The sequence below is a fragment of the Cryptomeria japonica genome, chromosome 4, assembly GCF_030272615.1.
Source record: "Cryptomeria japonica chromosome 4, Sugi_1.0, whole genome shotgun sequence".
Classification (NCBI taxonomy): domain Eukaryota; kingdom Viridiplantae; phylum Streptophyta; class Pinopsida; order Cupressales; family Cupressaceae; genus Cryptomeria; species Cryptomeria japonica.
The window spans coordinates 756,604,185-756,627,249 of NC_081408.1; the positions used below are offsets into that span (position 1 = coordinate 756,604,185).

The 23,065-nt window shown below is 35.9% G+C and overlaps 1 protein-coding gene across 3 annotated transcripts in view; it reads left to right on the forward strand.

Moving 5' to 3' along the window:
- Positions 1 to 23,065, forward strand: part of LOC131037897 (uncharacterized) — a 71,902-nt gene that overhangs the window by 29,155 nt on the left and 19,682 nt on the right. Inside the window, exons 3-6 of one of the 3 annotated variants that reach the window (XM_057970138.2) lie at positions 8,716 to 8,819; positions 16,039 to 16,104; positions 17,282 to 17,364; positions 19,213 to 19,259. In XM_057970138.2, coding sequence (XP_057826121.2) covers positions 8,716 to 8,819; positions 16,039 to 16,104; positions 17,282 to 17,364; positions 19,213 to 19,259 — 300 coding nt within the window. Of the gene's footprint in view, positions 1 to 8,715; positions 8,820 to 16,038; positions 16,105 to 17,273; positions 17,365 to 17,495; positions 17,739 to 19,212; positions 19,260 to 23,065 lie in introns of those variants that run through there. The other 2 variants (XM_057970140.1, XM_057970139.2) reach the window with 2 other exon arrangements.

Genomic DNA, 23,065 nt, shown 5'->3' on the forward strand with positions numbered 1-23,065 from the left:
AGAAGGCCTTAAATAAATGCATTATCTGTAGTCACAACTGATTGGAAATCTTTATTGCTGGATTCTAAGGATTCTTTTGCATGTGATTTGCTAGATGGTAATATACAATATGATAAATATAAGATTGTAAATGATGTTATCTATTACAAGGACATGATTTATTTGATTCCAGGTTCGAAGTTGAAAGAGAAAATTCTACAATCCGTGCATGATATTCCTTTGGCAGGGCACCCCGGGTACTTCAAAACTTATCGGCAGATAAGGGAACGATTCACTTGGAAGGGACTAAAAAATGATGTCCTTCGTTATGTCAAAGAATGCATCACTTGCCAACAGAATAAAGCAGAGCATACTTATCCTGCAGGTCTATTGCAACCATTACCTATACCAAAACAGAAATGGGAAAGTATATCAATGGATTTCGTTACAGGCCTACTGCGATCTCAAGGTAAAGATTGCATTTTTGTTGTGGTTGATAGACTAACTAAATTCACACATTTCTTATCTATCACTACAGAATTCACAGCTGTCCAGCTCGCAGAACTGTTCTTTCGAGAGGTGTTCCGTTTACATGGTTTACCGAAAAATATAATCAGTGACTGAGATAGAAGGGTTTTGAGTATATTTTAGGGGGAACTATTCAGATTGACAGGTACAGAGTTGAATCACAGTATGAGTTATCATCCACAAACCGATGGACAGTCATAAATAGTAAACAAGTGGGTTGAAGGATACCTTCGTAATTATGTATCTGGACATCAGAAAGCTTGGGCTCATTGGTTATTGTTGACGTGTCTAAAGTCGCATTGCTGCAAACTCCATACGGCCAACGCAGAATAGAATAAACTTGCTGAGTATCCTATCCTCTCTTGAGATAAGGAGATCCCTAATGCTATTTTCTACCTTTGATCAAAGGGGACAACCTCAAGGTTTCGTTTGTCAGGTCTTGACTGCGGGATTACTCAGTGGTCTGATGCGATTTGCTGGGAGCACAAGGGGACTTACGATTTGCAACAAGCTGGTCTGCTGCGATTCTCAGACTACGAAATAAAATCAAAAGGGAAGGGTTCAGGAAGCCTAAGGACAAGGATGATAATAGTTGATGTAGTGGGTAGATAGATTTCGATAAACTAGTTCTTGTTTTGCCAGAGATACCCTCACAACTAGACAAAAATGGTGCAAGCTCCAAGGGATGAAGGATTTCAAGACCGAAGACACCCGTTTTAGGCACCCAATTCTGGCGCAGCCTAAGACGAACACCTGCAGTTGAACTAAGCACAGTTTGGGTTCAGACTAACCATGCACGGTGACCTACAATCAACAGACCCCCAATGGTATGAACCAGAAATGCATCAAATACCCCTCCACACTTCACCATTAAAATCCCTGCACTCTAAAATTAACCAACTGAAAGAAACCATGCAAACAGACCAAAACAAAGACAACAAACACCATATTTCAATGTTCATATATTTGCTTCAGCTGCCATTACAACAATTTCTGCTGCATTTCTATGCTATGCCTAAAATCTAACCTATTCTAACTCTAAAATTCAATTATCTAACTCTTTACAAAAGAAAGGCCTCTTCCTTTTATAGAATTTACAATACGAACCAAAGGCTAGGATTAACTGCATCCAAGGGCCCTGATCTGCCTTCCAGAAGCTGGCAGCCTTAACCCATGCCTATTAAATTCTCACTCATCCATTCAACCACAATCTCAACTACCTACCACTATTTGGCTTCAATTTGAGTCTATCCAGTAGTTGGATATAACTGTCCACAACTGACTTGTTTCCCCTTTCTTTCAAAATATCTAAGTGGGACCTACAAGCAGTTTTACAATAAAACAATTTCATCTTTTTAGAAATTGAATTCTTGGAATTAAATCCAGTCGTGTGCTTTTTCTCGAGAAGGCATAAACTTGCAGCATTCAGAGTGTTCTTTGGTCTTTGGTCCTGGTGGTGGACTTCATCTTTGTTCAGCGACACGGTTCCCAATGTCTGGTTGCTCTTGCGCTCCTGCAATGCGTTTCCCACATCTTTTCTTTTCCATCTTTCAGTGCTTGGCTCCTGGTTGCGATCCTTCTTCGATTTGCGTTTCAGGTTTTTCTCCTGGTTCTCTACTGACGTCCTGCGACCTGCGAACAATCAATTTCATTTCAATAAATCAATTTGAAAAATTAATTAATTTAATTTAACAAATATTAAAATTTAACGCCCGGCTTGAGAAGCTCTTTGTGAGATGTATCTTTTGAATGTTTTCACTTTTTCGTGATGTTAGGGTCAAGAGGGGGGAATTTTCGGGCTAAAAACCCATTTTGCAAACTTAATAATAAAAACGCCTATCTCATTTTAAAAAGTTTTCCTTTATCTCCTGAAAATCGGCAAATATGGGGGTTTTGGATGGCTCTTCAGACTTTAACTTTTGCGATTCCTCTATGGCGTTGAAAAATGGGGTTTTGCTCCCTTGAAAACCCTCATATACCCCGCGATTTCTATCGCTTAGGCCGAAGTTCGGCGGTTTTACGATGGTTTGCAAACTTTAAAAAACCTTGCAATTTTCCCTTAGATGGTGAAAATTGGGATTTGGAGTCTCTTTTTTAACTTTGTAAGAATCGCGATTTATCCTCTAGATGCCGAATTTCAGGGATTTCAGGCATATTGCAAACTTTAATTTTTTGCGCTTTTACCTAAAAGTGTGATTTCGACGATTGGAGGCACTTTTCAAACTTTGACTCTCACCATTTATCCTTCAAATCGCGATTTTCGGCCTTTTAAGTGGTTTTGTCAATTTCGGCATTTTGGAGGCTCATTTTGCAAACTTTGGACCTTTTACTCTTTTTGTCAACTTTTATCATTTTGACAACTTACCCCCATATGACGAATTTCGGGGTTTTGAAGTATTTTGCCAACTTTCGCCCTTTCTCACATTTTGGCTTAAAGGTCCGAATTTCAGCCCCCTTGGGCATTTTGCCAACTTTGCCTTTTTTCACTTACCATATGGAATGCAGTTTTCGGGGTTTTAGGGCATTTTGCGAACTTTTAAAATTTATAAAAATCGCGATTTTGCCCTTATTGAATTTTGGCAAAATGATAGCACTTTGAAAACTCTATTCTGCAATTTCTACATTTCGGGTTTTGACGTGGTTTGCAAAGTTTAAAAGTTTCGCAATTTACGCCCTATTGGTGAATTTCGGCAAAATGAGAACACTTTGAAAACTCTGGACATTCTTTGGTCCATTGAGGGATTTCACCCGATTGCTTTCCTTCAGCGATTTTCGGGAGATCGCAAAAAAAAACTTGGGGGTCCCCTACACCAGGGGTGTGTGTGCGAGCACAACAGTTATATTTGGGTGAATACTGCTATAATACTACATATCATATGTCTATCAGTATGACTCTTTTTAGAGCATTATATGGGTATGATGCACTATCTTTTATTGATCTTGCTTTTGATCAGAGTAATGTTCCCAAATCTCGTGCTGTGCTTCAGGAATGCCAAGATATATTGAAAGCGCTTAAGGAAAATTTGCAATGTGCTCTGAATCAACAAAAAATTTATGCAGATAAGAAGCGTGTTGAGCGACATTTTGAAATTGGATAATTGGTGTATCTCAGACTACAATCCTATACGCAGTCATCTCTCAAGCGTAGTGGGGTTGAGAAATTGAAGCCTTGGTTTTATGGGCCGTACTCGGTGGTTCGGAAGTTTGGGGCAGTGGCATATGAATTGGATTTACCTGTAGAAAGCAGAATACATAATGTATTTCATGTATCTTGTCTCAAAAAAGCTTTGGGTCAATAGGTGACAGTTTCAAGAAATCTACTACCACTGGATGATGAATGGAAATTAGAGATGATACCCGAGGTGATTTTGGAAACCCGCGACAGGCATTTGCGGAATAGGACAATCAGGGAATATCTCATTAAATGGCAGAATTTACCATTGGATGATGCTACTTGAGAAAATGAGCAGGTTCTTCAGCATCCTGGATTGCAGTTGCTTGTGAGCAAGCAACATTGGGTAGGGGAAACTGTAATGTTCCCTAATAATTGAGTTGCGAAAAGTAAACTTGAAACAATATTAATTATTTTATATTAATATCTCAGCTATAGATTAATATAAATAATTAATATTATTAATGCTTTGGTGAATAAAGTGTTAAACACCGTGATTATTCTTAAATATTGAAGTAGTTTCCTACGGGATTAATATTATTAATGCTTTGGTGAATAAAGTGTTAAACACCATGATTATTCTTAACTATTGAAGTAGTTTCCTACGGGAAATTATAAACCAACTTATTTTGAGAATAAAAGGATGGCATTGCAGTGAACGTGGAGGAGAATAAAATGAATTGTTATTAGTGTGAAAAAAATGCACAGTGGTGGATTGATCCAGATGCCTTTTGCCAGTTAACCACTGGCCTATTGGATGCGAGAATTCTGAGAAGAGTCGTGTTGGATCGGAGCAACAGAATAGTTATTGGAGTAAGTCTTGTCTGAGTCGTGGGCGTGTGTAGATCCTTACCCGCATGACTATTATAAACTATCGGAGGCGCATTCTTCCTCTCGTGCACCACCGGATGCTAGGTAAATACTGCGCATTCTATCTTCCGCGTTCCGTAACCCGCTAAGGGTGTATCGTAGGGTGTAGAGAGGTCGTGTTCTTGTGGAATGAAACGGAGGTGCCACCAAAGCCGACGCGAAACGTAATGGTTTCAAAATGCTAGGATATCAAGGAAGGAAGCAACGTTCCCCACATACATGCTTACCTCACGAATACAATGGTAATGATTATACCGTGGGACTGAAACGGGAGAACTGTTGGTGACGCCTGGTAATAACCATCGGTGAACAAAGGGTTAGCCGTTGTTGAATGAAGACTCTCGACAGTATTTTGCAATATGTCTGGCACCCACGTGGAAGAACAACTGACAGTCACAACATATTCATCAGGTGCACCAAAAGAATTCTTAACCCATTTCTCGAGGGAATATTTTACCAATTGATATCAACTTCATTGAATAAAGATTGTTCAGTTCCCTGTTGGCAATTACTATGTTAATCAGCATTGAGACTCTGTGTAATAGATAATAAAACTGTTTACTATATTCTAATCATCCACCAGCAAAGTTGAATCATATACGTCTATGTATTCTGCACTTAAGTCTATCAACAAACCAATCATAGTTCAGGAATTTTACATCCAATCATAGATCAACCAATGATATGCTAATAAAAACACTTGCAAGAGGGAAATTTGAAAAATTCAAAGGCTTGCTTGGTCTCACTGTAATTCCTCTAGATTAAAGAGGGGATATAATAGAATGTATATAATCCTAGGGTTTAGTAAATAAATGTAACTATTTTATTGTTCCACGGGGATGCGTCCCCACCCCCTTTTTGGCCACATCTCGGAGATTGGGGGATGGGGACGTGACATCCCCCGCCACCGCCACCGCCACCCAAGCGCCGCTGGAGATGTCTAGGCGTCTCCTTGTCCTTCGAGAGACGTGTAGACGTCTCTTGAGGGACGGGGAGACGCCTAGATGTCTCGTCGCCCCCATGTATATGCAATGTTTAAAATTAATTTTTTTTTTAAAGTGACTTTTTTTGGGGTTAAGGGGTAACCCTAATTGGACGTGGGCCAATAGAAAAATAACACCCGACGCCTTTATAAAATAATAAAAGTATTTTTGGCCTCGCGGGGCGTTGCCCCCTTGACCCCAACTTGGGGGCGCTGCCCCCAAACCCTCGTCGAAAAATATAGGGGGAAACCGCACCGATAGAAGTAGGGAAAATTTAACCTCCGAGTCTGATTAGGCTCCATTTAACAACACAATTAGCATTGAAGAAATCTTGGTATTTAGATTTAGTATTTCAAATTTCCTATAGTTTCATTTGAAATGTAATTCTTATATTGTTATATTGTCATACATCTATTCAAAACTAGTTTTTCAAGTACTATATGTATATGTATAACTATATCAGCACCACCACCCCCCCGCCACCGTCCCCAAACTTAGGCCCTTGGTCCCCCCGTCTCGGAAACGTGTCCCCAATGTCGATGGAACGCTAATAATATATTCATTTTGTAGAATTTGAACAATCATTGTGGAGATGAATTGGATAGAGATCTTAGAGACCAATGGAATTGTCATGTTCTGGTGTTAAATGTATACTTCTCAAACACATTTGGTAATTAATAAATTTTTTGGGTTCGCACTTTATTTCATTTCCATTTCCATTTCTATTTTCAGTTGATTCTTGGCAATTGCCTATATACGACCTACAATTCTAGTGGGGCTACTGCTCAGCATGCCTTATGATTGTAAGATGTCCTTGGAGAGAGTTGAGTCTTGGTCTCTAACATTGGAACCATGGGGCCCAACACTTAACCACACTCTTGATGATTCAACAAATTTTATTGTGTGGAAGTCTTTCCTCTAACAATGTAATTTTTTTTCCAATAAAGTTAGAAATGTTATGATCAAAAATACGAAGTCCCAAAACTACATGCAAGAAATATGGCAATAACTGCATGTTATAGACAAAGGAACTTTCTTAAAAAATTAGCTTTTTACCTTGCATTAGTAATTTCTAAGGGCATGTGTCCTATACTAGAGGCATGCAATATTTCCATATGCATGCAAGACAAAAGCAATGCATGCATGCAAGAGAAAGCAATGCATGCATGTAAAAGCATGCATGCATTAAAAAAAGGGGTATATATGCAAAATACAATTGCCTTGGTTTGTTCCTGCTTTATCCAGAGCCTCTGAGAACAGGACAATATCCAAATTGAGCCATATAGAAGTGGGTTTGAATTTATCAATCCTAGCAATAGTATTGTTATTACCTTACCTTTTGTTAGACTAGGTAAACTAGCTAAAATGTGGTTTAACATCCCACAAGTGAGGGTTCTAGACAAGCCAACCAAGAGTATAAGGAGAAGGTTTCTTAGAGAGAGACCTCTTCATGGAGATAGATAATAACTAGTCTTCTTTGGCTAACATAAATCCCTTGGTGCCTGCCAAGATATCATCCGACTGAGATTGATTTCCTGCCAGAACATCTTCTCAGGCTGTTGTTTGTAAGGCATTAAACTTATTTGGCCTTCCTATTCTCCTGCAATGTTGCTCAGAGATTTTGCATTGGCATATAATTTTTCTATTACGTTCTTGCTTGGACCTTGATCTGGGTTTTTCTTGCTTTTTGTGAAGATAGGAAATTTGGGTTTCCATTAGACACTCAAAGAGTTTTTCCAAGTCTCCTTTGAAGTGGTAGTCTTCAAGCATTCTTTTCTTATTCATCCCTTCTCCAAACTGAAATAGGGTTTCCTTGACTGTTTGTTCCTTGTCTTGAGAAGAAAACCTTTCCTCCATGCTTTTGTTGTTTTTAATCTCCAGATTTTTGTTCCTAGCAGTTTTCTTCTTCTTGGGTTCTTGAATGTCATTGTCTGTATGCTTTCCTTCTTCCTTCATTTCCTTCTAAGTCACTTCTTGAACAGTGGGGCATTCTTGAATCAGATGACTATATTCATACCTCCTCTACATCTGAAAGCAGATTCTCATAATCTAAAGCTTGAACCCATTCAAATTCTCTTGCCTTTGCGTTAAAACTTTTTGGTTTGGGGGAAGTAAGATCTAGTTCACATAAATCCTTGAATAGACTTAGAGGCCTTTTATATTACATGGTCTTGATATATCCTCTACAGATCCCAGAGATTTTGCAATCATTTAAAAGACATATGGACTACATTTGAAAGGCAGGTTCTCATAATCTAAAGCTTGTACCCATTCAAATTTTCTTGCCTTTAAGGCAAAACCTTTTGGTTGGGGGGAAGTAAGATCTAGCTCACATAAATCCTTGAATACACTAAGAGGCCTTTTCCATGATACGGTCTTGATTTTGAAATACATACGAAGACCAAAACTCTTGGGGAAGAGCATACATGTGGATCCAAATATGAGCTGTAGTGGATATTAAATTTGAAGAGTTGAATCATAGGTACCAATGCTTCGCTTCATGAAAATACCTGCATTTTGAAAAGAAATAAAGGTCTCTACCAAAAACCCCATCCCTATCAGTTTCATTAGCACAAACAGCTATAAAGTAAACCTTTGTACATGATCAAAATTCCTATTTGTCTTTAGCCTACCAATTGTTTGTGGACTCATGAAAACAGATCTTCCAAAGAAAATTGATAGCCTAGGAAGTGACAAGTCATACTCCTACCTTGAAAGGTAGATATATTTATCGTTAGCCAGGAGCCTACCAATTGTTCGTGGACTCATGAAAACAGATCTTCCAAAGAAAATTGATAGCCTAGGAAGCGACAAGTCATACTCCTACCTTGAAAGGTAGAGATATTTATCTTGAGTTCCTTAACATCCAAATAAACTAATGGAGAATCCTTAAGGGAGGACAAGCAAGAGTTTTCTCTCTGCCATGTAGATGCAAAGTGGCTGCTATCATTGCATCACATTCTTTTTCCCGAATCAAAGAGTCAGAACCAGAGATCCAGCTAACAAAGAAAAAGTGCACATTGCAAAGAGCTACCATAGTTCTATGAATATAAGTACTTGTTAATGTCTTAAATAATTTTAGTTTTTTCTAGTAGCTTTAAGATTCTTTTGTGTTGGATGGTTCTTTTTGGTCAATTTTTAATGTCTTTAAGAAACTAACAGTATTTGACTACCATTCTGAAGTGAAATTGTTTCAGCCGCAACACCAAGTGATGTTTCAGTTGCTGATGTGGATGATCTAATAGCTGTTCTAGAATCAGATTATAACCGGTCCTATTTTCTAACAGGTTAGTCTTTTCTTTGATTATTTGGATAACTGATGTGATTAAAGCTTCTGTACTACTGCTACTTTTGGAATTAAGGACCAAAAGCCTGAAAAAATGATGCCAATTGTCTAATTTCAGTCATTGAGATATAACTATGAAAGCCAAATTAGAATTACTTCTGTATAATTTTCTGTATAATTTCTCCCACCTGTCGCTAAGTTTGTGTCCTTTTACATGAAAAAAGTATCCTTCAACAGCACTATCCATATCATTTTTTTTCCATCAACACATTTGTTTGGCTAGCCCAAAGGCAGCCTGCTTTACATTTTTTTCCCTTAAACAGCACTCTCCATATCATTTTTTTTTTTTGCGCACACACACACGTATATATATTATAGAACTGTAATGTATTCAATATTTTTTTTGTCATATCGACATGCTCAAACTCCATAGCCATATCCGACTCCATGCTAGAATTGACAATAGGTTTGAAACAACAATTAGGTTTAAGAAGTGTGTTTGATACATATTTATCAGCTGTTAATTGACGAAACATCACCCAAAAAGATACTCAAATGAAGGTTAGATGTCAAGAGTGGAAAAAATACATGCTTGGGAGATAAAAGAGCTAAGGAACATATATGCATGGAGGAGCACTCAAAGAGAAAAAGAAGGTGAGTTTTAAGTGATATGTATGACTGAATAAAGCAGTTGGGTCTATTATGATTGATTTGAGTGGCTTAGTTTATAAAACAAAGGCACCATATCTCTAATTTGCCTTAATCAATTTTAGACTTGTTTTGGTACCTCCTAGAGTGTCCAGCTCCTTGGTCCTATTCGTTTGTTTCCTTCAAAGGGTTTTTAAAACATCCAATTTGGAGTATTTGTTGCTATTGCATAGGTTTCAAGAATTTTAGACCTTGGGTTTGTTGCACCTAAGTCTTTAACTTCTTTAGTTGCTTGAGGTTTTCACATCAATTATAGGGTTTTTGTGGCTGTTTTCACCAAAGTTTCCACCAATTTGTGATGCTACTAGGATTCCATGTGGATGGTTTGACTCATTGCCAATACCTAGAGTCTTTGATTGGCTAATTATCAATAATGAAGGAAGTTTTGGACATGTTTTTTGTGATAGGGTTCTAGATTTGAGGGTTTTTGTCATATCATCGTTTTCTAGTTTCATCTTCAGTTTGAAGTCTTTCAAAACCTTAGATTTGAGTCACTAGGATCATTTGTTGAAGTCTCGTGGTGATTAGGGTTTCAATATTATTTAAGAAAATTTGTCAGTTTTAGAGCAAGGAGCTCATCAGAATCTTGGGTCTTCATGCTCTAGATTGCTATTTTTGGTGCTTCTATTTCTATAAGGAGAGTTAGGGCCCATTTTTAGGTTTAAGCTAGAGTTGTTTTAATTTTTATTCTTAAGATTAGTTTTTTCTTTAATGTACTTTATTCCCTATTTTTAGGATCTTTAAGTGTTTGTGCTTTAAAACATTGATTTTGAGGATAAATAATTATTATCCCAAGTCCTCAAAATTGAGCATTCTGTAACTTATAATTCAATGCTTGGGCACAAGAAATTCTGAATGATAGTTTGATGCCATTCTTATGTTGCTGAAATATCATTCCATTTGTTATTGTGTTTACACTATTATGTTTTTTATTTCATTGATTAAATTGAAATTGAATAATAGCTTCAACCTTTGTATTAAGGTTTTTTATTCATCTAAGTGGTGGCATTGCATGGAACTTAATTGTTTAGTGCTTGGAATTTAGTGTTGTCTTGTGTCGCATTTATACCCATATATGTAGGATAGTGTGAATAATTTCCTTCAAACTTTGCTCACAAATGGTCCTTAAATCTGTTCATAAATCTTCATAAACTCACTCACAATTTCCTCATAAATTTGCTTATGAGATCTTCATATATCTGCTCACAAATCTGTTCACGAAATCTTCACAAATGTCCATATATTATTCTTCAAGATCTGCAATAATTTGCTCCAACTTTCTGCAATACTCCTCATATCTCCTTTACAAATCCGCTCTTATTCTTTTACATACATTTCTGCTTTACATCTGCTCAATCTTTCTTGTAATTCTTCTTGTAAATCTGCTGTTTATTTGCTCTAGATTGAATGATATCTCATTTTTTTTTTCTTACTCTTTTAACTCCACTTTATGTTCTTTTATACCACTCAAAAGAGGCGACTTCATAGACAGGTGGCATTTCTTCCAAGAGGGATCAGCCTCATTTAATTCTAGTGCTTCTACCATGAGGTCGGCCACATAAAATACTATATTTATTTTGCATTTGACAATACCAAAAGAAAGCACCAAACATGAGGAGGTGATCCTAATATATAATTGAATTTATTATATTTACAACTTCAATATGCGTGACAATATTATAATCAGGGTTGGCTTCTTTAACAGTAAATAAATGTAACTTCAAATTTTTTATCCTTTTTTTAAGATGAAATCTGTCCTTTCAATATATTACTCGTTGTACATGCATACTTTATTAGTCACTGCCTTCTCTAATCTATCTTCAAATAGAATCACTACTTTTACCTTTTTCACTGGTCATTGAACTGCTGCATAACTTTGTTCATGACCCTTTAAACTTATATACAAGTTTCTCCAATAGCATTGACTATTAATAACTCGGCCAACATACTTTAATAAATTCACTTCATAACGGATATTATGTTTCTCTATATCATGTTTATTAGTATAAGAAATTTCTTGCATCCCATCCAATGTAGAATATCTTGAATATGATCAATGTATTTTTGTTTCTCAGCTGCAGAATTTGTATCATTGTAGCAATACCCATTCATTACAATCAATGTGACATTCATCTCCTTTTGACATCAATAACAATCTTTCTTTGATGTCAATGACAACACAGTTTTTCCAACAGAACAAACCCACACCCTCCTATAAGGTATGACTAGGGCATAGAAAACCAGCTCCACAAATTTATTATTTGTTTGCAAATATCCAATGACAATACTTTTCAGTTTTGCTTCCAAATTGGTATATGTTTTCTCCATTTTTGCACCCCAAATCACCAACTGAATTTTTTCAACACAAAGGCAATTTTCTATGTAACATTACTCCAATGGAATCCAAGTGTTTCTGTCCCTAAGCTCCAAATCTTCAACTCACTCTCGATCCTTGGATGGAACCTCGTTGTTGAAGGCAGAGGGTTTTGGGCTTCAACTTTTTCGTGTTTTTGTTTGTCAGGCAACCTTTGGGATTTTTTGAAATTTGGCTATAGGCACAAATCTCGAAAAAAGAAATTATCAAACTTTAGAAAGCCCTTCAATTCTTTTCATAACTTGCGGAACTCCTTAAAAGTGACTTTATAATATTTTACTTTTATTTTTGGCCCTAGGTAAGTCACTTTATATGTAATATCCCCTGCTGTTGTATGACTGAAAGTATAGGGAATATTAACAAACAATTGTTTGATAACCTGCTGTTCTAGTCTTCAGACTAAATAACTTGCGTGTTATGCAGTTTCAGACAGCTAGTATAACTCTGCGTGTTATGCAGCTTTCCTTGGTTTAGCTAAATCTGATCTCTAATTGCTGACTTGGACCTCAAGGAATATTGTCAAACAGTTGTCACGAAACCTCTATCTTGCTGTCTTTTGTTTTCAAATGCATATACATGAATTAAAAGCTAGAAATGAACACCTACAGCAGACTGGTCTTTTCACAAACAATTGGCATGCAAACTACTATCACCTTGAATATGGACATATTATCAAATGATTGGCCTGCAACTGATTACTCATTTATTATATACATTCACCAAATACAATTGAACATGTAGTTGCCAAAACTAGAGGTTTACATTCATAAATCAACTACAATGATAAGTCTGATTTTAAAGGACATCTACAGCAGCGATTCATATGACAATGCAAATAAACAATAAGGAACCTGATGTACAAATCGATATGCTCTGTAACAATGCTGCAACCCTTGATGCTGATATTCACAATATTTGATGAAATTGTGCCCTCTATGTATGCCGCCCTTGCTGTAGTATATCAGTCATCAGAATTAATTAATTGCAGCCTTGAGACATCTCCAATTTATTCCAAAAATGACCTCCAATATTCACAAATTTGGCTGCTGGTTACAGCCAACTCAAAAGAAACCCTTAGAAGATCTTTCACCACCTTAGGTTGCTGTCACAATGAAGATACTACGCTCTCCAATTCCTTGATTTGCAGAAATGCAGAAACCCTTGGGTTTGCCTTCTCCAAATGCCAAGAAATCATAAATGTCAAGTTATCAAATGCTCATAGAATGAATGGCTCGATTCCCAAGGCTGAATATATATAACTTCATGAAGAAGTCGATTTCCCTCCAAAAAGCTCATTTAATAATAATTAAATGTTATTACATTTGCAACAATTAATATTTCACCTTTTACACCTTGGGATAGCCGCCAATTAAATTAATTGAATATTTGGTCCCCTTTAGTGATGACTTGACCCTCAAATTATAAGGTTATAACTTTATAATATCACTTTTAATTATTTCATTATCATTCGAGCCATTAAAACATTAATATCTCCTATAATAATCATTATTTCTTCATTCTGTCTGCACCAGGGAGTTGACCATTTTATCATCTGTCTAACCCACCGACTTACTAAAAATAGTAAGTATATGAAACTGAGCCCAAACAAAGTCCAATCTGAACCAAACGAAGACCAAACTGGAACATAATAAATTCTGGAGAAGACGAGAACCCCCATTAACCAAGCCCTTGCCTCAAAAGACCCTCTATCCACAATTATTAGCCTACGAGGGTCAGAATGATAGGCTAATTGCTCAGGAATAGGAACAAACTAAAAAGAGGACATTACATTATAAAAAACATAATTAATCAAAACAAGTTGCCTGAAAAACACTAATTTAGACAACTTAATTTAATTAATTAAATTATTATATCTCTAGACACTTGGGCCGAATTGGGGACATTACATGGTATTGCACAAAGTTGCACTAGTGTTGTGTGGTATGCATTAAGTGGAGATAAGTGCATTGGTGTTATGTGTCACATGAGTGGAGATGAGTGTTCAAGTGGTGTTGTGCAAATATATGAGATTGAGGATATGTACTTGGTTGCACTTGGATCAACTAGGCTACCCATATCTCCACCAAATACTCTTCCTTCAAAGCTTGTTATGGCTATGAACCTTTGGCACCTTATGAGTTTCTGGTTTCTCTTCCCATTCCTGATACATCACCATTGTAAGAGTCAAAACAAAGCTTCCTTTGTGCAAAATTTGGTCAAGATTTATATCTAAATTTGGGATATTCTCTTGCAAATTCAAGATACATTATGATTGGAATTGAGTATCTCATGCTTTGCACATTGGTGATCAAATTTGGCTATAATTGGATAAACACATGTTTCACAACAAAAGACAACGCATGTTGAAACTTACTAGATGTAGTCCTTATGTCAACTTAAGTTGTATGATCCATTACAAGAATGATGTTTCCATTATCATGGGCTTATAATTCCATACTTTGAAAATGTGTATCTTGAGTATTTACTCAGTTTTCAGACTTGCCACAGCTAACATAAAAAAGGACGTACCTTGTCAATCGAGAAGCAGAAGGTAAGTAGTTATCCAGTTCAGATTTAATGGATAAGTTTCCTTTTTTTTGTAGAAGTTGGAGGCAACTTTCTCTTAGTAAGGAGGATGGAGCAATGATAATCTTTCTTGCAGTTTTATCACCTTTTATAATTATATAGATCATTGTCAATATCCTACATGTACTGATGGATTTGTTCATTAGAGTATCATTAACAACATTTAAGTTAGACTAATTGGGGATTTCAGTTTAGTGGAGCTTCACTGATCGCTATACTAATAAAAGTAATTTTGCATTCTTAGTTTTGGTGTAGCTTACATGTGCTCGAGATTATTTATCCTAAAACATCCCCATTCTTGTACTTCTACTTAACCATGGTAATGTAGAGCACACCGCATTAGTATTTGGCAGTGAAATCTTTGTTTGTTTTCCAATGTTCTAATCTTCTATTGTTATGTTTTTTTGTTCTTCATGGAAGGACATATAAACAATTTGGTAAGATGATGCTGCTCTTCACATGTTTATTTGTCTCACTCTAGTCGGAGTAGATACGTTTAATTTTGACGTTGAGAACCTTCACCTTGTTTGCAACCCCAATCATAGAGGAAGGCACACATTACTAATTTTTTCTTTGCCACTAGAGGCTCATCAACCATGGATGTAAGTAGACTCTAGGTTGAGCATTTGAATTCCTCATAGGATTGCCTAGTTCAGCCTTTCCATTGACATTTCCTAATGAACATTATCATATTTTCCATTGGCTCTTTCCAGCTGATAAAGGCAATGATGTTAGCTTTTCAGCCAGTGCCTTGCTATAGACATGCAATATTGCATGGCTCTTTTCTCTCAACTACATCATCAACTCCATTTTACATTAACAAGTCTTTCTCTTGTAAGGTTGTGTGTATTTATACTTGGCTTTAATTGTTCAACAATTTTGCTTTTACCCCTCTTGGTATATTTTTTTCGTGCATTATTTTGAATTACTTTACAAAACCTAGGGTCTTTCTATCCTGCACTTCACTTTTGTGATTGAATGTACTTTCAAGTCCTATTGAGCACTTGAGATGTGGTATAGTATTGTGGACTACTTCTCATCATCAACAGACATAAATATACTTCTTTCTTTATTTCTGCGTAAGGCCTATTGGATAATAAAGCTTTACGAGTCACATGAGATGTGGTGTAGTACTATGGAGGCACTGGTTAGTGTGTATGGGGCAACATGCTACCTGAAAAGAGAGTTTCTTCCATTCAAAACACAATAAAATGATAATATCATATATATGCTAGATCCCTAACTTTATAATTATATCAACTCTTATTGGTCTTTGTAGTGACTAATTTCTTAATTTATGAAAGCTTGTATTGCTTGTATGGTGTCTCATCATTACTGATGAATGTGTCTATGTTTTGTTTTAATGGTCTATTGCATTAGATGTATTTTCAAAGATGTTACCGATCGGTGGTAATTTTGAATCTATTTTTTGATATCATACTTATATAAGATATGATAATAATTTTTCAAGAATATGTTATGATTAACCTGGCCTTAATACTTACTTGATCAGATTGACATAGAATTCTAATAAAATATTTCATAATTGCAGGAGAATTCACGACATCAATTTATGCAGAAGATTGTTGCTTTGTAGACCCAACAATCAAATTTAATGGTGTGTATTAGTTATGGTTTCAATTTTGTTGCATACTTATTTCCATGGATTTATTGCATGAGATTTTATTTGCATTTATCCTTCGGGGCTAGATAATAGCTTTTAAATCAACTTGCCAAGTAAAGATACAAGGTTCCTTATGAGATTCTGCCCCAATCATTGATATCTCAATATGATTTTTTATTTATTTTCATTAACATTTGACTAGGCTCTTCTGAACTATCATGTGCATGTAGCTAGGGAGAGGCATATTAATAATATCCTTAAATAGGATATAACCTCCAAACATATCTCTTGTACAAAATTTGGGTTATATATTTTTAATCTTGGCTCTATATTTCAAGTGAATCTTTGACCCCTACAACTCATTACTAATTTCATTTATCCTTACATCACTTGTTATAATGACTTTTGATGAGTTTTATTTAATTTTTCATCATATCTTGGGGATAAGAATAAATTTTTGCACTAGTAAATATTGTCTAGACTCTTGCAACAGTAAAAATGGTAGAGGAAATAGATGTAATAAATGTTAATCTTCATTTCTGAGTGTTCTTTTTGTTTAGACTTGTGGGCCTTGGCAACTATCAACATGGATGTTTCTAGCTAAGATGATACTTGTTTTAGTGTGCTTTAATAGGAGAACAATAAGTTATTTGATGTAATTATAAGTATTTTAAAGCTATTTCAAAATTTGTTCCCATTAGATTTTTCCACATATTTCCAATAAATCTTTAATTAATTTGATATATTCAGAATGTACTTGTTTTAGAGTTTTTCTGCCTGCTAGGGTTTTAATGCTTACACCAGTGCTGCAGTGCTGTGTCGGTCAACCCAACAAAAACACTGCAATTTGTTGGATATATTTTAGTGTTCCTAAAAGGGGACATTACATCTTTGTACCGTAGTGGGCAGACTGGCTAATGTTTTCAAGAATATTTTTTCTAAAAAAATTCATATACTGTTGTTATATTGGAAAAAATGAAGAATACATCATAGACCAATAGTTGAAAAAAAAATCTAAAAATTTTCATCTGTGACTTTTAATGAAGAGAAGCATTTAATCACTTATAAATTTATATTTTTTTTTGCATCAAAAATATCAACTCTAATTCATTGCTATTTTACTTTTTGTGATATGTTCTTATGAAGGAGATGCACTTCTTAAGATGTGCAGGAAGGGATTTGTATCAACGGAATTTGCAGTTGCTGGTCCCATTTTTTGAGAATCCATCCTTGTTGCTTTCTAGCATTGAACAGGTTTATCATAATGAACTCTATTCTAAACCAAATCCAAATTTCTTTCCTCTAATATCATTGTTTATAATTAACAAGACTTGTAAGAAAAGAGCACAAACTTTATGAATTTTTTTTGCTTTCATATGATGTAGGATACGACTTATGTTACAGATCCCATGACATGGGAGCAACTTCTTTTTCTGGGTGAACAATATTTTCTGTTAAGCAGCCAATGCTAGGAGAAATTCAGATTCAGTCTTAAGGAACATGCTTTACTGCTTAGGAGTTTTATTTTGGTTTGATAAATTGCTCTATTTTGGGGTAATCTTTGTTAGCATTTTAATTTGCCCAAATTTAAGCCTTTGAGACTTACAAACTGTCATGGTACATGTGTTACAATACTCCAATAAATAAATCATGTAATATTAAAATTAAACATAATCTCCAACAATAACAATGAATCGATATTAGAATACAATAATGCTATTTATCTGCATAAGGAAGGTTAAACATATAATTTCAAATTAATCGTAAACTTCACCAAGCATCACTAACAATTTTTCATGTAGATTACACAATAATGTATTTTTTAGTAATGTAACTACACACATGAACTCAACAAGTTATTTAACCACTACAAATTTTTCATTTACAATGGATATATTTATCAATTTCAACAAGAAACCAGCTGTTTACTACCATAGTTATGGATCACGGTTAATAAATAATACATATTTGCAATGTGACAGTCTTTAATTGGGAATCTTTTTTTGTGAAAATCTTCCTTCACAAAGCTGAAGATGAGAGTATCATCGGAATGAATTCCACCTTACCATGAAGCAATAAGCTTCCCCATGTTACTCCATAGGAGAAGCCCAATCCATCATGAATGGTCTGGGCAACCTTAGCTGACATGCATGAAAATTTGTGTTATCATGATGTTACTAACATGAATGTATTCCTACCTCATGCTCAACAAGCAACCATGTATCTAAAGATAATGTCCTTTAACACTATGGTGTGGCCGAGAGAGAAACTCAAAAAGCTAACTACACAACAGTTTGAATATACAACTTTGGCCAAAGCAATTTATTTAATTAACACAGGTATACCCTGATATGCTAATTCTCACATGACCACAATAGCACCCTTTTAAGCATAAGGGTTAGCTTATTATTGGTTTGTGGATAATATATATATGTATGTATGTATGCATATGTTTTGCCGAGTTATGAAATATTGTGTCCTCTCTTTCAATCTTTTAATTCTTTTTGATTCTATATGAATTATTTCTATTGTATAGCTATTGAGCTTCTTCCTCCCCCAAAAAGCCTATGAATACTTTCATGTTGTTGCATGAGAAACCCACCTCTCCTTTGTTTGCAGACTTACTCAAGAGGCATGGCGATCTACTGAAATTTCCCTCACTGAGATAACAGTTTCCTTTGTATTTTAAAACCAATATAATCCAGAACATATATACATATGTATACATTACGCATATATATATATATATATATATATAGAAGCATACACATATTTACATAGCAGTTCCACCTACAACATTAGTATTGCATAAGATTGACACAAGGTGTGGAGTCAAACTACATAAGGTTTTGAACATTTTATACTCCTAAGGCATTTCTTTGAACATGATGAACTGGTCCCTATACCTTCAGTGACTAAAATCTGCATAACAATTCTTTCTTAATTATAGTTCCTGTAGTTAGGCACTCTATCCTTTGCCTCAAAATTCACAAATATGACTTTAATCATCTATTCCCAGCTATTTTTTGTTTTAACCTTTACAATAAAATGTGTGTAGATACAGAAATTCTTTTACCAATAAGGTTAAATATCTTTGTGCAGGGGTTGAAAGGAGATACAAGATTTATTGAAGCAAAGTGGCAGCTAAGGTATTGACTATAATAACAATCAATTGATGCTTTTTTCTTGTTCATGCTTCCAATACACTCAACTCAGAATTTATGTCATCAGGTATGATAATTCTTAGAATACCATTAGTTTGTGTTCATAGGTATATTTGCTACAATGGAAGTTGGCATATGTGCATTAATTGAAATGGTTTCATCAATATATGTTGGTGATGACCAAAAGGGAGAAGAGATCTCCAACAGATAGAAGATGAGAAAGAAATTGAGAGACTAGCATTAGAGCCCTTAAGAATGGATCCACCTTTCAAAGCAGAGGCCATGTTGGAAAGCCAACCTTATGAGGTACAGATTGTGTATGAATTCATACTATTTTCTTATCTTATATGATTACTAGTGCAAGTATTGAAATTGATATGAATTGAAAGATAATTGAGATAGAGGGATAGAAACCAGAGAATTAAGGGGAAATAGGTAGAGTTAACAAAGAAAGTGAGAAGGATGTAGAAAATAGGTGTATTAGGGGTTTAAAAAATGGATGAGATGGGAAATGAAAAAGATCAACAAAATAGATTCTAAATGGTACAGATATGGTTAGAAAGAGGACAAAGATGGAAGGTAGAAACCAAGGAATTAAAAGTGGTTTGATCATATTTAAAAGTGAATTGTAAATGAGGTGAATAGTATTGGTAAAAGCCAAGTTTTTGAGAGGAAAAGTAAGGCAAGCGAGGTCATAAACCACCTTACATTTTTTTTTGAATTGTTTTGGATTTAAAATGCATATGCAATGCCTCCACACTTTCTAATTACCTAGATCTTGGAGTGGCAAGGGGAGATCATACAGTGTTTTGGCCACCCTACTAACTACAATGTTTACAAATAGAATGAAACGACGAAAAGCCAACCATAGTGGCCGCACAACTGACCTCAATGAATACTTCTTCAACATGCAACATGTGTTAATGCAATCCATTGTCAGAATGTCTAAGTTGGTTCAAACCAAAATGGTTGATTACATCAGCTTGTTCAATGCCAAAACAAGTTAATGAAATACATTGGGTCTAATGGTGAACTGACCAAGACTTATCGACATGATATGCATATGAATTGGTGACATATTGTTTATCTCTACAAAATAAAATGCATACAAATGTTTGCTCCATTGGTACTTGTTGTGACGTATTCACACATCGCCCCATTGCAAATGGGGACCCCTCCTTTTTTGCTTTCTAGGGTTAGTTTTCTTTGCTTAGTTGTCTGGTCTTGGCTTTTAGCCTTTGCATTGAAGAGTTGGCAGAGAGATCATTAGGATAGCAGGGTCTTCTTGAGTTGAAGTGGGTCAGTAGGTAGTCCAGGTCTAGGTCTCTTTGAAAGCCTTCTCTAGGTCAGGCCTTGCTCTTGTTTCTAGGTTAAGTCTTGATTGAGTTTGAGGAAGTCCTTATATCTTGCTAGGAGTCTTGCCTTTTGAGACCTATGTCTTTGAGTTAAAGAAGTGAATGAAGGTGTGTGAGTGAGTATCATCAAGGATTTCCCCTTTGAAGGTTTGAGTTGGTCAAGTCAATGTATGCTGAGTTCTTGTCCTCTAGGCATTGATTGGTATAAAATTGACCTATTTTGCCCTTAGAAATGCCTAACGACCAAGCCTAGACTTGAAAATTTGGAGAAAGGTCAAGAATTTGAGCATAATTGCAAATTTTGCTCCTGACCCTTCCAAAGGGTCCAGAGCGAATTTCCTTTGATCTCCTTGTTTAGGACAAAATCTTTGGCGTGATTGAGGCAAGATTGATTCATGCAAGCCTTGTGAGTAAGTTGCAACCAAGTGAGGTGAAGTTCTATGAGGAATTTGTGCAAAAGGGACAAATTTCGCTCCCGACCCTTCCAAAGGGTCCAAAGCGAAATTCCTAGATAGGTCTTGTCCTTCCAAAGGTACCTAAGCGAAATTGTTAAGATGCACTTTTCATTCAACGTTTTGACTAGGCACTTCCTTAAGGTGATTTGTTGGCATGTCCTAAGGTGAGAACAATGTGATAGAGGGTGAAGTCTGGGTGTTTGGATGGTGTCTAAGACTAATTCCTCAAATTCGCCCCTGACCCTTCCAAAGAGTCTAGAGAGAATTTCCTTATATCTCCCTTCTTGGTCCTAATTTGCCTCATAAACCTTATCCCTATGATGTGATTGAAAGAGTATTGATATGTGAAACAAAGTGAAGGATTTGAGCATAATTGCAAATTTCGCTCCTGACCCTTCCAAAGGGTCCAGAGCCAAATTTATCTAAGCTCCTGACCCTTCCAAAGGGTCTAGAGCGAAATCCTCCAAAAGACCTATTTCTTCACTAGGGACATCAAATGGTGGACATACATGGCAAGGAAAGGATTCAAAAAGACAAGTCTAAAGCCAGATGAGTGAAAAGAAGGAAGAATTGGGTCTAGAGGAACAAATTCGCTCTTGACCCTTCCAAAGGGTCCAAAGCGAATTTCTCAAAAACATGTATTTTCCTCACAATTTTAAAGCAAATTGCCCTCAAGGTATTTTCCTAAGATGTTTGAAAGCTAATCAAGCAAGCTAAGAGAAAAATTTATCAAGGACAAGCCCTATTTTCCAAATTTCGCTCCTGACCCTTCCAAAGGGTCCAGAGCGAAATTTGTCTAAGCTCCTAACCCTTCCAAAGGGTCCAGAACGAATTTCTTCATAAAGCATTATACCTTGCTCAAACCTTTGAACTAACTCATTCCCAAGCATTTTTTAAGGCAAGACACTTGTTTTTGATGAGGAAAGGTTGAAAATGAAGTCAATGATGGAAAATTTGAGCCTAAAACATCAATTTTGCTCTTGACCCTTCCAAAGGGTCCAGAGCGAAATCCTTGGAAAGACTTATTTCCTCACCAAGAGCATTGAGTAGACATCACTTTGAGAGCAAGTTGGCTTGAGTATGATAAGATAAGGATGAAAGGTTAATTCCTAGGCAAGTTGAGTGTGAGTAGAGTCTAGAAATGCAAATTTCGCTCTTGACCCTTCCAAAGGGTCCAAAGCGAAATTCCTAGAAAGACTCTATGTTTTGCCTAATGCACTAAAAGAACCTTGTTTTAAGCTAAATTGATGGCAAATTGACTTGATCATGGTAAGAGGAGGTTTGATAAGTCAAGTTTAGGGTGATTTAAGAGAAAAAGAAGTGTGGAATGAGCCTAAGGAAAAATTTCACTCCTGACCCTTCCAAAGGGTCCAGAGCGAAATTTCTTAAACCTCTATTTATTCCTTGTTTGAAGACCAAGATCTTTGTTCCTATGACGTAGAGCAATCCTTGAATGTCATATTGAGCTCCTTGCAAATGTTATCATTTCTTTGTTTTGATGAATCCTCAATCATAGAGCAAGCTTGTAAATCTCGGCCTCTTCCTTGCCTTGTGAAGCCTTGATGTTTCTTTGGCATATTTCCTTGAATGTTCACCCTTAGCCATGATTCCTTGAAAGGAGTGGATTTGCAAGGTATAGGTGGATTAGCACCCTTACTTGGTGAGATGGGTGAAATTGCAAGATGCAGAAGGAATAGTGCCCTCTTTAGTTGATCTCATCTTAAAATTGGGTGTGATAGCAAGATAGAGGTACAATAGCGACCATAGTTACTTAATTTACTACACCTTGTTGTAGCGCATTTTCTAGGTTGTCAAGAAATTTCCGTTTGGTGGGATTGCAATATTGTTGTGCAATAGCGCTCTTGTCTTGAAAGTCTTCCCTTGTCATGTTTTGAATGTTTTGATGTCCTTGTAGGGCCTTCATCTTCATCATGTCTTGAGCTTGTCTTTCCACTTTACTTTTGGAACACTTGGTCTAGAA